Source organism: Tripterygium wilfordii, chromosome 16 (genome assembly GCF_013401445.1).
Source record: "Tripterygium wilfordii isolate XIE 37 chromosome 16, ASM1340144v1, whole genome shotgun sequence".
NCBI classification, from domain to species: Eukaryota; Viridiplantae; Streptophyta; class Magnoliopsida; order Celastrales; family Celastraceae; genus Tripterygium; species Tripterygium wilfordii.
Genome location: NC_052247.1, coordinates 2,972,933 through 2,990,876, shown reverse-complemented (window position 1 = coordinate 2,990,876; position 17,944 = coordinate 2,972,933). Strand labels below are relative to the sequence as shown.

Here is a 17,944-nt window from a genome sequence, read left to right as displayed (position 1 = left end):
TATGTTCCAACTCTAATCCGGATTGGATTCAATCCAACTTAATTGACCAAACTCGGATTAATTTAAATTCGGACAAGTAAATCAGATAATAATATAATTCGGATCAGGATTTAGGATTCGGACAAGTGAACTAGATAATAACTTATATTCAAATTTGATTTAATTTGGGTCGAACAAATACCATCATCAGAACAAGATAGAGTTTTGCCATCCCTAGGTAGCGGTGGCAAAAAAATATGTTTCGACAATCAATTTCGAATATACGTAATTGACCAAATACAAATTGATTTAAATCCGGACAATTAAATTGAACAATAATCTAATCCGAGTTAGGGTCTGGACAAGTATACCGAATAAAATTTTTGTGTGTGGATCCGAACCCGATTTTAAACCAGACAAATTTTTGTGTTTGGACTCGGATTTCGAACATATAAAGATCAGACAATATCGATAATTTAGATCGGATAGAGTTTTGCCACCCCAATAAAATTTATCAATGTATACCCGGATCTGATTTTAAACTAGATAAAAAATTTGTGTTTGGACTCGTGTTTTGAATATATAACTTACGTCTAAACTTAGTTTAATCCGGATGGGACAATATCGATCATCTAGAAGAGATAGAATTTTCCAACCCTAGCGATAGCTTTGGGCTGCAGCGGGCTTTAGTTGGATTTGAAGGTATTGACGTTATTAATTTAAGTCTTCAAGGGCATTTATGTAAGACAAATTCGAAACCGATAACGACTTTTTTTATTTAAATTACAAATATTCCATTTTTCACCTCAATGTCTCTCTCCCTCCAACGGTTCAATTGTTGCTGACCGCCTCTCTCCCTGACTCTCTAATGGGTAAAAGTTTTACCATTCAACTCTCCCAATTCTCCATAGAAGACAATAAGAAAGTCGTCAAAGACTCAAAATTGAACTAATTTGGTCGATTGACGACGCATAATGGTGATTGAACTGGCGGAGTTTGTGGAGTTTCTGGTCCCGTCGGGGTGGGAGATCAAGGTGACGGTGGCGGCGTCGGTTTTCGTGATTGGGGCGTATTGGTTCTTCGTTTACGCTGGAGGTGGAGATGCCGAACGATCGCAGCAACTTGGTGATGGTTCTGGGAGTTCCGTGGATGTAATTGATGATAAGTATAAGGTTATTTCTTAGTCTTCTCTGTGCTTGTATTCATTTGAATTCTCTATTCGAATTTCTTTTATTTTCACTTTTCTGTTGATCTTGACTTTATGGATAATGGGGTTTTGCAGTGAAGTTTTGTTGTATTTTGGATATAGAAGAGCGTTATAATGGGGTTTATTAGTTATTTTCTAATGCTTGTCATGCTTCTACTATTTTGATCTCAATGATTCATATTTCTGATTGTTTTACATAAGCATCATCAGTTTTTTTTCATGAGCATAGGGCCTCTTGGCTTCATTGGTAATGGGTTCATGCAGTGAAATATGGAGGTCTTTTCCGAGAGGACGAGTTGTAGTCAAATTTGAAGAAATTTTTACTTCTTTTCCAAGCACATCTCTTTTGTTTCGTTTTGTTTTGTTTTCCTTTCTTTTTTGATTTTATTCTTTATGGGATTTGCATGGGCCATATGACTTTTCTGATTGGTTTTCATATAACTGGCCTTGACGATGATGGATTTGCAGAGTGAACTTTTTAGATGAGAAACGAGATTTAATTTGAAGTACTTTCTCTTCTTCACCGGAAGCTTTTTTTTAGTAGTTGACTTGATCTTCTTAGTTCTCATGGCTTTAAAATGGAATTTTTTTTCGCATTAGATGTAAGGTTATTTACTTTGTTGAATTGAATTTTTTTATAACGAATGTTTTTAACCAACATCATTGTCATCATCTAAGCCTTAATCCTAAATCCTAATTATTTGAGGTTGGCTACATGAACCCATAATGGCTAAGAGAAAGGAACTCCTTAATTGTTCTTTTGGGCAAAACTTTATGATTATTCTTTTATGTCATTGTCTTTTGAGGATGATTTGGATGACTAAATGGACTCCGATTAATACACAGTTTGAGTTTTAGCATTTTCATGCTGTTGTAAAAATGTGAATGAAAATTGAGAGAATCTTAAAACTCGAAACTGTCATAAATAAATGTTCCCAATAAATTGTGCTGTAATCTAAAATACAGAAGCCACCAAGTCATATGCTGTCTTAGTCGCAAAATTTGGAATCCACTAATCTAAATCAGTTTTTATATGCATGTTATGGGTTTTCATGGAGTAATTTTGCACTTCTTTAACAAGCAGTTCTACACTTATTTTGTAGATGGGCCAGATGAAAGGAGATCTGCAATCCAATTCTCCATATATAATCAAGGTATCTGAGTATTTTATCCTGCTTGATTCGCATGCATGCATGCATTTACCATACATTAGCTGCTCCTTTGCCATTGTTTGTTGACAATGAGAGGGCATGTACTTTATATTTCAGGTGGAATTGTTGGCGGCAAAAAATCTTATTGGTGCAAACTTAAATGGCACTTCAGATCCTTACGCTATAATTACTTGTGGTTCGGAGAAGCGATTCAGGTTAGTTGATATAGTTTTCTCTAGTGCATTAAGACTTGGGATTTGGGAACCTTATATGTGGGGATTTCACTTTTCATTGAAGGGAAAGATCTCAATGCATATTTGCATCGGATGTCATTGTTAGAAGCTTAATGGAGCATTAATGCACCTGATCCCATTAATGCGGCTATTAAACGTTGTTGGGCAATAGTAGTACTAAAATGCACGACCTCCTGAGAAATCCTCACATTCACGTCTCCTACCTTTTTCCAATAATAAACAATAATTTTCCAATCAAAAAAGAATCCTAATGGAGAAAGTTGGATTTTGCAAAAGCAGATATGGAGAAGGCACTGCAGTGTTGGGCTAAGATAAATAGTATAACTGGGAAAGGAAGAACATGATTTTCCTTGAGGGTGTGAAAAGGATGAAGGTCAAGTTGTTGTGGGTGGAGAAAGTAAGAAAGGATTATTTGCCGACATCTTTAACCAACCTAGATGGATGGGACTGTGATCAGTTTTGAGCTGAGTATGCGAATGCAGTTGGAATTTCTTTTAATGTTAATGCAGCATTAAGTGATACGGTTGCACAATTAGTAGATTCCATCGAAGAGATTAAATGGTCCAAAGTAGTGATATATCTACTTTTTCATTAATGGAATACCGGCTGGCATGAATTGTGGTATTGTGATGCTGAGCAGTTAATAATAATTAATAATTGTTTTTTAAAATACCAGCAAATGTAGTAGTTATAAGAAATTATTTGAAGTTCTGAGTGATTAAAGAGACACTTCCCATGTATTTGTGTAGGCCCTTTATCTGCTGAAGCATGATTTTTGTTTAGATTTTTATGGCTGTGTTGAGACTTTTTTGTGCCTCCTATTTTGTCTGTTATTTCAACAGTTCAATGGTCCCAGGCTCCAGAAATCCCATGTGGGGAGAGGAGTTCAATTTTTCTGTTGATGAGCTTCCTTCTGAGGTAACTGCTGTGACTTTTGATATTTATAAGCCTGTAATTTTGTATTTAAATTATGCTTCCTCACTGAAACTGAAAAGCTGTCTCCAATATCCACACTTTTACCTTATTTTGTATGGGTATATCGATGTCGATTTGTCCTTGACTCGATGACAGGCAGCAACTTTAACAAATAAGGTAGCCTAGTCTATTTAACATATGTGTAGAGTCTGAATTTCTAAATATTGAGGATTGGTGAGCCTTGGTGGCCAAATTAAGTTTACAAGTTTTCTGGACTTTCAGGTGATTTTGAGTTGGCTTCTTTTTCTGATTTTTGATACTTAATTGAAAAGCAAAACTTTGCTTCTAAACCTTGATACTGATTTTGTTCTTACTTTTCTCTAGCTTTCAGCCGAGGGCTGTGGAATCCTTCAATTTCATAGCTTGATGGATACTTTAACTCTAATGCTGTGGAAAATGTATCTTTGCAATTTGCACTCCTTCAACCTCGACCTTCTGATCAAAGCTTATTACTATTTTTGTGGTGACCTTTTATTTTATATGGATATAATTTTAAGATAAATAAGGATTTAACTGATATCTTTGTCTGCCTCCCTTGCAGATTAACGTGACAATATATGATTGGGACATAGTTTGGAAAAGTACTGTTCTTGGTTCAGTGACTGTTAGACTAGAAAATGAAGGTCAAACTGGGGCTGTTTGGCATACATTAGATAGCGCATCAGGGCAGGTATTTTTGTTCCTGAAGTCATTTACCCGATTTTGTTATATTTTCTACTTATCATTCTGGTCCTTGAAGCTTGTAAATCTTTTACTGCTTGCCAGGTTTGCCTCCATATTAAAACAATAAAACTCCCTGTAAATTCTTCCAGGTAGCCTTTCTGGTCAGTATAGTTTAAATCTTTTTCTTCTTATTTATACTTGCTATCTGATCAGTATAGGTTAAATCTCATCCCCGAGAAGCAAGGCCTCTTTTTTCCATTAATTTTCTGTCACGCTAAAAGCACCAGGAGGGTTCTTTCTAAAAATATTTGTAGAATTCTGTAAATCATTGTGTTTATGAAAATCATTGATGGCAGGGTTATGAATGGCTATGCTGGGGCTAATGCTCGACGACGGATATCGGATAAACAAGGGCCAACAGTGGTTCATCAGAAGCCAGGGCCTTTGCAAACAATTTTCAACCTCCTTCCCGATGAGGCAAGTTGAACAAAACTCGATCTTTTTGAAATTTTAGGGAATATCTCATTCACATATGATCCTTGCCAATATTTTCTGTATCCCCTGCCTCAGGGTTAACTAATATTTATCTTTTTCAGGTTGTTGAACATAGTTATTCATGTGCACTTGAGAGGTCATTCTTGTATCATGGCCGCATGTATGTCTCTGCATGGCACATATGCTTCCATTCTAATGTTTTTTCTAAGCAAATGAAGGTTAGTCTACCGTTCTTATTCATTATTCAGTAAGGGATATCGTATTTGTACAGAAATTAATTGCTCCTGAGAACTTTCTGAGACCGACATTCTAAATCTTGAATCTGAGAAGCATTTTGCTGGGTTGTGCCCACCTTGTTGAGGTTACTCAAAAAAAAGAGAGAATAAATTGGTAAACATTTCGTATACAACACCCGTGCATAAGGTTCCCGCATGGGTGGGGTCACCCGGGTTGGGAACATGCAAGATATACGCAGACCTTACCCCTACATAATGTGTGGAGAGGTTATTACCAGTAATTGAACCTGTAACCTCTAGATTGCACCTCCTACAACTGTACCACTGATCCACATGCTTGCGTGTGAAAAAAAATCTTTACATGAACTTTTTCAGGCAGTAAATGACGTCTCCGGAAATTAAGCTTTAGAATTGCAATGAAGCAAAACGCAGTTATCTTGTTCTCCTATGGTCAAATTCTTTCCTTTTTTTTTTGTCTTAAAGTGTTTTTATGCAATTCAAAACACTTCATGAAATAGAATCATAAAATTTCTTGGAAAAAATCAACATAGATGGCAAGAACAGAGATGAGAGCAATGGTGAAAACTTGCAGATATGAAGGCCTTTCACGTGCCTCTTGGATTGATTTGATTAGAAAATAGAAAAAAAAATAATTTCTCAAACAGTTGTGACTGGTGAAGAAAGTTATTATTTTGAGGGGGGGAACATACAAACTTAGATGAATTATAATGGCCTATGTCACCAAAATAACCTGATAAATGCTCCACGGTAAATACAAGCGCGGATACCTTTCCAAATGCTCCTGCCTCCAGTGTACTTTGTAAGAATAATATTGTGCCCACTTAAAAAGGCACCATCTTTTAGGCAAATTTGAGTATCAAATTGCCTGTCTAAAGCATCTGCTCGTAATTGTTATCCTGTTGGTGTGGATAAAATCTTTCAGTATATCATTCTCCCTCTAAAAGCTAAAGTGGTGTAAAAAAGAAGAAAGCAAAGCGTTACTGTTAACAAAAATGAAAGAAGGGGGAAAACAGAGATAGGTTCTTTCTAGTTATTATATATCCAAGGTACAGAGGTGATACCCTGTAGCTATACTTTATATTTGTGTCCAAAAGACTTTTCAGTGGAAACCAGGATAAGATGGTGTTAGGAATTTTGAATTTGGCGATTATACAAGCACGAATAATGTATAAATGCATATTACTCAGTCCAGCTTCTAAGAGAGGCCAAATAGATTGCTCAAACTGAATGTTTAATAAATGATTGGTAAGCTGGTTATATAATGTATGAGCAAAAAATATATTCACACAGTAAGACCCCTTATTGGTTTATTTCAGTATTTTGTACTTGGATTTGCCAATTCTAATTCGATAGTTTTAATTCTTGTTTCTTGGGAACTGATGGATATTTAGAAGGGGAAAAAAACACTATTCATATTACCTTTTTACTTTGCTTTTGGCATGTCATATATTTTTCTCATGTAAACATTACTTGTCTCAACAGTTTAGTTTACATTTGGCAGGTGATTGTACCATTTGGAGATATAGATGAGGTATGTCCCTTTATCTTTTTTTTTAAAAGATATCGTCTTGAAAGGTTTCATTTACCTCATGGTTGAAGGGTAAACATTGCTTATCTGCAACTCTCTTTTTTTTTTGGTTTTTGCAGATACGGAGGAGTCAACATGCATTTATTAATCCTGCCATAACTATAATCCTTCAGATGGGTTCGGGTGGGCATGGCGTACCTCCTTTGGGAAGTCCTGATGGTCAGTGTGGATCTATTATTTTGATGCTTGAATATTTTCATTTACTATTTGTGGAAATGTATTTTTATGCTTGCATGTGTACCATTTAAGTTTTATAAAAAAAAAAGTTGCACTTCAATATTCCTTCTTGTACCCACCACCCAAGGGGGTATTATTTTGATGTTCTATTAGAACATGGAATAAATGATGTGAAATGCCCCAACCCAACAAGTCAACTTATTGGGTTGAATGGTAAAGTAACTAATCTTAATATGGTATTGAAGCGAAGGTTAATGGAGGCATGGTGAAGAGGCCCAAAGTTGGTCGTATGGTGAAAGGCCCAATGTGACCCGTATGGTGAAGGGTTCAATGTGACCCATGTGGCGAAGGGTCCAATGGGAGGCCTAATGTTGATGGGCTCTTGGGTGAGGGGGAGTGTTGGAACCAACAAAAGAAGGCCCACATTGGAAAAATATAGAAGTGTTGAGTGGCTTATAAGTTATAAGGCAAGTGTTTGCATCCAACTCATAAGTCATGATTTTGTGAGAAAAAATGGGCCACCGATCCACTTGCCTTGTAAGCCCAATTGTAGGCCATGTAATGTGGGCTCCCCCAAGGTCCAAATTGTTGACTCATAAAGGTTAGCTTAATTATGTTTCCCCTTGCATTTTTCAGGTAGAGTGAGGTATAAGTTTGCATCATTTTGGAACAGGAATCATGCATTCAGGGCATTGCAGCGTGCAGCAAAAAACTACCGTGAAATGTTAGAAGCTGAGAAGAAGGTTCTTTCCTTGTCTTTATGAAGCATTTGATCTTCTTTTAGTATGAAAAATAATTCTGTGTTTATTGGTGCCTGCATCTGCCTGCACCGTGCGAGCCTTATACACAGAATTGTTTAACCTCTTGATGCCTACATTTGATGCATATATATTTACACATGTTGGCCTTAGAGTCATCACTGTCATGATTCTGTTTAGTAGCCGTTGTCAGGTACTGGTTACCTCAAACTTAAAGCTTTTCTAATCCCTGAAACTTTTGGAATCCTTTTTTGATGTTGATAAACTGCTGCTGCTATGCTTTATTGCTTCGTGTAGATACGATCTTCCTTGAAATGAAACGGTTTTTTTCGAATTGTTATGTGAAAATGGGGATAAGATAATTGTCCTTAAATTAAACAAGCTATAGATACTGAGGACCAACAAAAGAAGATCTTGTTTTGATGCAAACGATTGACCATGTTGGATCGTGGATATACTCGCTAGTTTAAGTTGAAGTATTTTTTTAGTTGTATTACATTTGTGTTTCATTTAATACACTATACCTTTTTGTGGCTGGAAGGTAGAAAAGTTTAGGGAAGTGATTGGTATGATTGAGGGAATAGAAGATGGAGAACCAAGGAGTCTCCTCTGTGTGTGATGGAAGTGCAAGATTTCTTCTGTCCTTCATTTGGATTTTTTTAATTTTTTTAATTTTCTCTCCAAATCAAATGGGTTTTGATCCCTTTGCTCCTTTTTCCTTAAGACTCCCATCAATTGTTGCACTTCTAAACAGAATGCATATTTTATTGAGCTTACTACTTGATCATTGCTGAAAAATTCTTGATTGTTCTTGTACTTACAAAAACTGTTTTATAGTGTTCATTATGTATCTCCTTAGTGTTTCCTTTGCTGCCTCTCTGAACTGTTTTGATTTAATGAAGTATATTTTTTGTTCCTTTTTTTCCCCAAAACAGGAGAGCGCAGAGTCGGCCTTGCGTGCACATAGTAGCTCTATTAAAGGAAGTAGAAGGCAGCCTAAGATTCCTGAAGATAGTGTCTCGGAAACTGAAAAACATCAACCATTTATCAAGCTGGAGGTCCTTGTTGGCATATACAATGTATATCTCGTATATCATTTACCTAATTGATTTTTTCCATACTCTGATTATCATTGCATAATCCACCGACTTATATTGCAGGATGTCTTCCCATGTACAGCTATGCAGTTTTTTAATATATTGTTAAACGATGATTCTAATTTTACGAATGACTATCGGTCACAACGAAAGGATACTAATCTTGTGGTAAGTCCAACATAACTCTCATTGATTATCAATTTAAATGACCTCAATGCTTTTCAGTATATGCCATGTAATTATACAAGCATTTCCGATGGTGAGAAATTAGTGTGTAAACGAATGAGTATAAATTAGTGTGAGAAATTATTTTAACATCTAGATATGAATATTGATAGGCTTTTCAGAAGCAATTATGAACTAGCCTACGAGGAAGAGAGTTTGCTTATGGCTGACATGATAATCTTTTGCTCAGTGGTTGGGCACCTTACAATGCAACAACATGAAGCTCAAGAAAACATAAAAATATGGAACAAGAGATCACTGGTTCAATTCTAATGGTAGTGTTGCAGTGGTGCAACCTAGAGGATAGAGATTCAATTTCTGGAAATCTTCCACATATTATGTGGAGGTAAATCCTACATACATTCTGTTGTTCCCGACCTCGTCCACTACGGGAGCCATGTGCACGAGAGTTGTTTAACTTATATAGGCAAATATATGGTCTAGTGGTAGAACATGTGGCCTAGACGTCACAAATTCAATTCATGGAAACAGGTTCTCCACATATTATGTATGTAAGGGTAAGGTTCGTATACATCTTGTTTGTCCTCTACCCTGCTCACTACAAAAGCCTTATGCACGAGAGTTGTTTACCTTTTATAGGCGAACATGTGGCTTAGTGGTAGAGTTGCAGGGGTGTAACCTAGCGGTTACAAGTTCAATTCCTAAAAACAACCTCTCCATATATTTGTGGGGGTAAAGTACGCGTACAACATGCATGTCTCCACCCTGCCCACTGTGGGAGTCTTGTTTACAAGAGTTGCTTACCTTTTTTTTTACCTTTTATGTCCAGATGGGGCAGTGGCATACTGCTGATGAATATGATGGCCAAGTAAAAGAGATAACGTTCAGATCCCTCTGTAATAGTCCTATGTGCCCACCTGACACAGCCATGACAGAGTGGCAACATTCTGTTTTGTCACCAGAAAAGAAAATACTTGTACATTCACTTCTCTCTTCCTCCTAAGTTTCTCAGTAATAGTTGTAATGGTAAAAATGTTAGTTTACTTTTATGGCATTTAATTTTCGATAATGTTTTGGATTTGTGACTTCACTTCTTTTTATATTTTAACCAAAACTATGCCCCTTTTTAGGTGTTTGAGACAGTACAGCAGGCACATGACGTCCCATTTGGGTCATACTTCGAGGTATTTAACGATTGGACAACTTAATTACTCAAGTATGGCGTTTAATTTTTTTTCCCGGTTTCCTCATTGTACAAGATGGCAAAATAGCTTTTTGTTTATCCTGTATAAAAATAAAAGCACTGTTTTTTTTTATGTTATGAATGACTTCTTGGTGTTGTGCTGCATCAGGTACATTGCCGGTGGCGCTTGGAAGACAATTCTGAAAATTCATCTACTATAGAAATAAAAGTTGGTAAGTATTGAAATAGTTTCTATTTCCATTCATTTAGATTTTTGGACAGTGATGAATGGCATGCCGGGCTTACAGTCTCAACTATATATACTTCCGAATATGCTTAACTTCATATCTGGTTGTCTATTCTATATTTCAGATATCTATTATAGCATAACACTTGCTTAATGGCATTGGTTCATTGGATTATACTTGGTGCCTCCTGCGTCCTTTAGAAGTGGCGTTGTGGTTTTCGTGGAACTTATGTTTATAATAGTAACTCAAAACTAAGTGTTCTAGGGAATCGATTAGGTTTTCCATCTTTTTACTGTACTTCGAACATCTTTTCCGCCATTTTGATATATACACCAGTGAATGGAGGAGTTTAATGAATAAGAGAGAAATCTGCTACAAGTGATATAAAAGAGGGGTGAGATTCAGAGGAGAAACGACATTGAAAAGGCGAAGAGGACACTATAAGATTTGAAATAGGGAAATATAGAAACAAGAAATGAAAGTGACTATCGAGTTCTCGGAGGAAAATGAGCCATATTCTCCTTTCCCTTCCTTTATTCTCTCCTACGACGTCTCTAAGCTTCAGAACCTGATCTAAAATTCTTCTCTTTCCATGTTCATGAAAGTGACTTTATCAGCCAAGCTTTCCCAGCCACATCTATGTTCCAAAGTAGTCATGCTTGATACACTGTTCACAGAAATGTGTTCTTCTCTTGACTTGAACTTGCCGAACATGCCATCGCCGGTATGTTTCCCCACTGTATTATGCCAACAAAGGCAAAACTATCTGCCTGCCTTTTCACCATGACCATTTAAAACAACTTCAACAATCTTGTTCTCAAATTTTCTAGAAAATTACATTTTATTCCTTGGAATCCAACTTCTGTCTTCCCCTCAAATTTTAACCCATTTGAAACCAATCTGAAAACAACTAAGACATCCTGATCTTTTTGCCCAGCACGTTATAAAACACCTGCGAGAAAGGCTACTGTTGTTAATGGTGGAAAAAGTGAGAAGGGATATGATGGAGGGGAAAATAATGCATATTTTGTTTGGGAAAAATAGGTTCATTAAATAGGACTGATTTCCTTAATTGTTCTTGCATTTGTTTGTATTATCACACTGCTTTCATGTGGATCGGTGGCTTCTACTCTTTGGCGCGAACAATTATTTCTAATAATCTGACTGCATGTTAAGATTCTTGATTCGTGAGTTTGAAATTAATTTCCATATTCAGCACTGGTCCATTTTATCACTTTGCATCTAATATTACAGAGAGCATCATTTTAGAATTTTTCAAGATTGTTCCATCTCTATCGTTGTTCGAAAGTAAATGGATGCGGTTTTGCTTACAGGTGCACATTTTAAGAAATGGTGTGTGATGCAATCCAAAATCAAGTCAGGATCTATCAATGAGGTAGGGTATTATCTTTGATAACTTTGCGCTCTTTTGTGGTTTTTTGTTTGCTCTTGGAATTCCTATTTTAGATTCACTTAGAGAGCTTGCTGTTATAGGATCATAAAATGTATGGTTATTCTGTGTAGTATAAAAAAGATTTGGATTTGATGTTGGATGTTGCCCGCTCGCATATCAAATCACATACTTCTGGTGATGGGATCGAAAAGGCCTCATCGTCGCCCTCTGCAGCTCAAGAAATCAGCTGACACTATCAGCATATCAGGTTGGGTTATTTAATTGCCTTGTTTATGGTATCACTTAATCTCAGTACATAATAACATTCTACATGTAAAAGCAAAGATGCTTGTGTGATGTCAAACCTATCGTCTTCTTGCAAGAGTAGTGATGTGTTTCTATAATCATAGAACGTGAACCTCTGCAACTCTATCACTATGTCAATCGGGCCATATGTTAGCGCTATTGTATAGAAATGAAGAAAAGAAGTTTGCATTCCTTTATCTTTCTTTTCCACTTCATAGAATTGACAATTGGAAACACGAGCACATACCGCAGTTCATGCTCGCGTTTGCAGAAATTTTTATTCACACATGTTATCTCCATGGATAATTTGACCATTCCTTCATTACAACCCTGCATCAAATGTTAAAAAACACAAGAGAGAGGGCAGTTTGACTCCTCTGAAGATAGCTACTACTAGCACATCCCCCATCACACTTACGACAGATACTAGGTCAAAGCCCATGGGATGAAATGAGACTCCTAATCCCTCCCCAAAAATAAGCAAAACCCAGGAAACCAGGAAAATAATCCCAGGGTACAGGAAAGTACTCCTAGCTGCTAGGTTTGAACTTCCAACCTTAGTGTCATCTGCATTAAACACATACATATACCAACTGAGCTATTGCTCCGTAGTTCAATACTGGTTTAACACAATTCAATTCAAACAAAGAAACAAGCCATAATTTCCCCCTCCATGTATTCATTAATTAATTTGTTTGTCCACAAATCCATGCCTAATTACATGTTGCATGATCAGAATAGAATTACATATTATTATTGTACCAGATTGCACTTGATCCCATAACCAGCTTAAAATCAGTGGGACTGCATCTAGGTACATTTTATGACCAACACCATCATCAGGACAGATTTGGTTAGATGGCTGCACCTGCCATAGACAGAAGACCTAGTATGAATCATGTCAATATGATCATGAGAAAGAGTTCCCAAACTTGGGAGATGTAGTCGTCTTGATAGGAGCCCAGATATCCGCACCGTTGCTGCGAGCAACTCCTATGGTATAAGCAACCGGGACAAGACACAAACCCCTCTTTCTCAAACTGCATTGCTCAACTTCCTGCGGGGATCAATCAAAAAGCCTTAAAAACTTTGCCACTGGTTCTCGTCAAATCATGCTGCCTTAGCAGTGCCAGAAAAATGAAAGCAGAAACCTCACCATGTATTTATATATAATAGTAAATTTGTATAGCAATATAAAGGATAAACCAAATCTATAGTGAAGAGTGAAGACCTAAAACTAAACGAAATTTGAGTACAATCCGCAATCGCTAAGTGTCTAACAAATTGAAAATTCCAAGTTCTAGAAAAAATGAATCAGAATTATCAAAAGCTTGTGATTACCTGCAGTTTAGCCGTTGGAGTACTTTGGAGATAAGGAGCACTCAACACCTGGAACCGAACCCGAATAGGTAAAAACCATGAGTTGCAACAACCCGAACATATAATCTTAGTTTTCTGGAATTATACCCTTACAAGAAAATAACAGATAATGACACCAAAGAAATTGCTGAGAGCTGGTTGTGGACAGCAAAACTAATTAAGGTCAGAACAGTCATCAAAATTTAGACTAATAAATCTTGAAAACCAACGGGAACTCAATAACCCACTTCAGAACACAGATAGAAATGTAAAAGGTTGTTTTCTAAAGCAAAAGAGTACGACTTCAACAAAAGCATTCACATTGGCAAGATGAGGATGTCGGGCTGGCAAGATGAGCATTTGGGGCCTAAAGCATGGTTTGGCTCAAGCACACAACTTACTTATAAAGAACCAGGTGAACCACTCTAATTGATTGGGTATCACATCATGGTTGAAAATGATTTGCAATAGCTAAAGAGTAAAGACTGAACTATGAACCGATGAGTTGTTCTAATTTCTAACAGCCAAACTCGTACTAAGAAAACTACATTGCATTTCAAGGCCTTTGATCCCATGTGGGGAATCTTGGATAATCATGATCAAAATCCAAACATGTAGGTTACCAGAATTTCGTAAAAAAACTTAGCAAGAAAAACACAAACCTTAACTTGTTCATGAAGGAAACGTATATAATCCATTGCCTCCAGCAGGACAGATGCCGTATCCGTCTGCACAGAATTTCAAAATACTCTAAAATCAAAGGATCGTTTGAAATCCAGTATGGAGTTTCAAGGTCAAATTAGATGCAGACAATAGTCATAGCATAAGCTAAATTCTTTTAAACCGGGGAGTGCATGAGCATACATGCTAATTCACCTAGTTACGATGAATCAAATGCATTTTAAGCAGTTACCTTTCCGTATGGTGAAACAAGCTGCTGTAGAGCCACTATTCGTTCACTAAGCTTCTCTTTCCTCTCCTGTAGCCAAAAGGCAAATTACTGAATTAGATACTACTACAAGAAGTGCAGAAGAATCAGCACGAGTGAGCCTAGTGCAAGGAAGTTTACCTTTTTGTTTAATAATAAATGCACGAAGCATATGGTAACGTGAGAAAAATTAGTGCAATAACAAAAAATTAACAGCAATCAGTACCACCTTCGAGTTTCAGCCATCGAAATAAATAGAGATGATAACTAACTTGTTTTCCTCAAACCCCATTGACTGTGAAACTTGACACAGTCAAATAAATTTCATGTGCAGTGATTCTTGACAGATTGTTCAAGTTGCAACATTACAACCTAGGCATCAGTATCTTCAACCAAGGAAGCAGCCATGTAGGCAGTGGCGGACCCAAGATTCATTGAGTGGGTAAAAAATTATTATTATTAGGGATTAGGTTAGAATTTTCAATATTCAGTGAGGTCAAATGATAATTTTTCTTAAGACATGGGTATGATTTGCTATATTATTAATAGAAAAAAAAATTGAGTGGGGTCAACTATGCTTGGGTCCGCCCATGCACGTAGGACTGCCTTACTCAGACCCCACAGACCATGGTGACAGAAGCCTTATGAATGAAACAAGAGCAATTTCAATGAAAAATGGAGGCAAATCACAAATTGTCAAGAAACAAACAGACCACAGCATGACAAGCTTAGACAACAAACTGCAGTTAATTCTGACTAAAGCTTAGCAGGTTTAAGAACTCAAGCTGCAGTTGACAAAATTACATAGAAACCCAAGTGCATGCATCAAAGGAATGAGAAGACACTACAACCAGCAAGGAAAATATAACAATGTCAAATACAAACCTTGGGCGAGATCGAAAGATCGCCTTTGTGTCGTTTGGGTGAGAGTGAAGTAAAGCTTCCTTGATCAACAGAGCAAGGGCCCCTCTTGTTATCCATCATTTTCTCCCCCCTAACCCTTGTTCTTCCTGGTAAAGCAAGGGAACAAAACCTCAGCGAGTGTAACAGAATATATAAATGACAAAAGCAGGCTCCAAATGTTACACCAAAACAGGAAGGAAAAAAAAATCACTTCCCACCGTTAACATAACACTTTCCATTGAGATGCAACCATTCCATTCCAGGCTATGGCAATATGATCCTTAAAATTCTCTAATGGCTTTCAATATGATCCAAACCATTACTTAAAATATGAGAAGATGCTCTTTCTAAGGCCAAGAAACCACAAAACACAAGTGACATAAAATGTGGAAGATTAGCAGGAAAATGTTCATATCAAGTGGAATAAACTATGGTTCTATACTTTCTGGTCTTCAACTTCTAGACATTCTGAAAAAAAATCCCCACAAGGTTAAGCAAAAGACAAACGTGCGAGATGCCAAGTTTATTAGGAAAGAAATACATACTAAATGAAGTTCCCCGAAAAAATAAAAAAATATAAGAGTTGGTGGAAACTGAAAAAAGGGTTCTACTCCCACAGAAAATTATTGTGAAGCATCCACGCAGCTACAATTCACAAGGCAGCCCATGCTGCGATAGCAAAAAAAAATTACAATGACTAACGAAGCATCAACGATCTAACACAACCATTTTGTTCCCAGTTAGTCTAGTTCTATTTTATATGTTCCTTAAAACAATCTATTATCATATGAACCGCACACCGCATAGATAAGAAATAAAGAAACATAGTAGCAATATCAATGTGCACATAGACATCCACTGTTTGACTGGCATCATAAACATACATATACAATACTATAATCACAAGATTCACAATTATAAAATTAGAGACATCACCCTAATCGCATATAGAGGTTGGCCTACAAACAAACTACGGTTCCGTCAATCAACGAGAAGCATAACCACCAACTCATCATTAAACAATCAATAGTACAAAAGAATAAACAATGCACATGATTGACAAATACAATCTCTAGGTGAATCCTCATCATCCATGAAAACATTTTTTAAACAGGCAAGTTCTTGTAATTGATTAATAAACAGAAACACGCATTCAAGTATCCAACCATCATCAGTATTTTATGATCTTACGTGAGTCTGATAAAGAACATACACTAAAAAATGAAATAAATAAATATGATCACTCTTGCGGGTCCATATCCATATATGAAATCAAGACTAAACAACCCATCCACCATTATTTAATATCAAAGAGCATCCATCAATTTAAAAATTCAAACTACATTAAACAAACATTATGCAGGAAAAAAAAAGTCCATCATTTCATGGAAATCACATAACAAAACCCACAATTCCAAGGGAGAAAAAGAAAGACATATCCTTTTGAAGCAAAATCTTTAGAGAACAGAGAACAGCAAGAGCAATTCGATTTTACATGAATAGGGGAAAATTCAACAACCGTGCAACTAAAGATACAAAACACCAAATGAGAATCTGTACATAGTGAGGAAGAGAGATTGCGATGGTTCAAGAGAACTCACCAAGGAATCAGAGTCTGCATTGCCAAACAAGCTCACAACAAAAATCAACTTTTTCTAAACGCTCAAAGACTCCCCTCAAAAATCCCAAAATTCAACAAAATTTTGGGCAAAAAGAAGAAGAAAAATGGGTTTAATTACGATTTTCTTGTCAACAAACTCAAAAGTCCTCTCTCTTTAAAGATAGAAACTTTGAGCTATTTTTGTCAGTTTTTCCGACATAAAGATGAAAACTTTACTCAAAGAAGTAAGCTCTTTCCGCTCCTTCCAGTAATCAAACACCAAACGAAGCCTTTAGAACACGAAATTCGCGAAACTTCACCAAAATCAATGCAATAAAGGTTCAGATTTTGAGTGAGGTACAGAGAAGTTGGAATGGAAAGGCAGAGGAAGAAGGGGTTTTTCTGGGGAGATGAAGGGGAGATCAAAGGTACATGGAGCTGATGAATATATAAGGTTTTGAAAATACTTTTTAATAATCTTAATTATTTAAAAAAAAAACTGTTGAGAAAATATTGTTCTAATTCTGGTTTTTAATTTGACAGCTAATATCCAACCATGCATAAAGAGAATGGTTGATTTAACCCTAGACCAGAGATCAAAGTCATTCCTTACTGTTGATATGAAAATTGACGTATGAACCCAGAAACTAGCAGCAAAGAAGAAACTCTCCAGTCTTCACTGGCTCCCAAATACCTTATTTTTACAGAAAAATATTTTGAATTTTATATTTTCCAATTTATTTATTTAATATTTCCTAGTAATGAGTGTCAACATATGCTTTCACTTTTCCCCCTTTTTTCAAATAATAATTATATTTTTAGTGAAAATTTCAAAAATATTTTGAATTTTATATTTTCCAATTTATTTATTTAATATTTCCTAGTAATGAGTGTCAACATATCCTTTTACTTTTCCCCCTTTTTTCAAATTTTAATTATATTTTTAGTGAAAATTTCAAAAATATTTTGAATTTTATATTTTATATTTCCTAATTAAATGAGTGTCAACATCCTTTCACTTCTCACCCTTTTTTCAAAATAATAATTATTTTTTTGTTGGAAATTCAATTTTAGGAATATTTTAGTACTATATTTGGTTGTATTTTGGCGGGAATCCTTGGGGAGAAGCAGTTTTCTAGATTCAGGTGGTGGTTTTCTGAGGGTGGGTTCCACCTGTCCACCGAAGATTCTTCTGAGTCTGTATCCTTCATATATCAAAACCACGCTCCAATACTAG

General features: G+C 36.2%; 2 protein-coding genes across 3 annotated transcripts; one reads left to right on the top strand and one right to left on the bottom strand.

Moving 5' to 3' along the window:
• Positions 1-793: 793 nt before the first annotated feature.
• LOC119980444 (BAG-associated GRAM protein 1-like) lies at positions 794-12,114 on the top strand. Its single transcript, XM_038823143.1, has 18 exons — positions 794-1,151; positions 2,290-2,340; positions 2,455-2,552; positions 3,434-3,509; positions 4,108-4,236; positions 4,332-4,378; positions 4,586-4,706; positions 4,826-4,942; positions 6,483-6,512; positions 6,629-6,728; positions 7,383-7,489; positions 8,440-8,583; positions 8,665-8,769; positions 9,617-9,763; positions 9,918-9,971; positions 10,140-10,203; positions 11,553-11,614; positions 11,743-12,114. The coding sequence occupies exons 1-18, from the start codon at positions 954-956 to the stop codon at positions 11,860-11,862; spliced, it is 1,770 nt and encodes a 589-aa protein (XP_038679071.1). The 5' UTR covers positions 794-953; the 3' UTR covers positions 11,863-12,114.
• A 441-nt stretch (positions 12,115-12,555) lies between these two features.
• Positions 12,556-17,349, bottom strand: LOC119980300 (transcription factor bHLH153-like). Of its 2 annotated transcripts, none has more exons than XM_038822939.1 (6): positions 16,709-17,349; positions 15,090-15,214; positions 14,190-14,255; positions 13,945-14,004; positions 13,259-13,306; positions 12,556-12,974 (listed from the first exon to the last, which is right to left on the bottom strand). In XM_038822939.1, exons 2-6 carry the CDS (start codon positions 15,186-15,188, stop codon positions 12,828-12,830), a joined length of 420 nt encoding a protein of 139 aa, XP_038678867.1. In that variant the 5' UTR covers positions 15,189-15,214; positions 16,709-17,349; the 3' UTR covers positions 12,556-12,827. The 2 variants fall into 2 exon arrangements, with proteins under 2 accessions (XP_038678867.1, XP_038678866.1); XM_038822938.1 differs by having other exon boundaries at positions 13,939-14,004; positions 16,709-17,344.
• Positions 17,350-17,944: the final 595 nt, after the last annotated feature.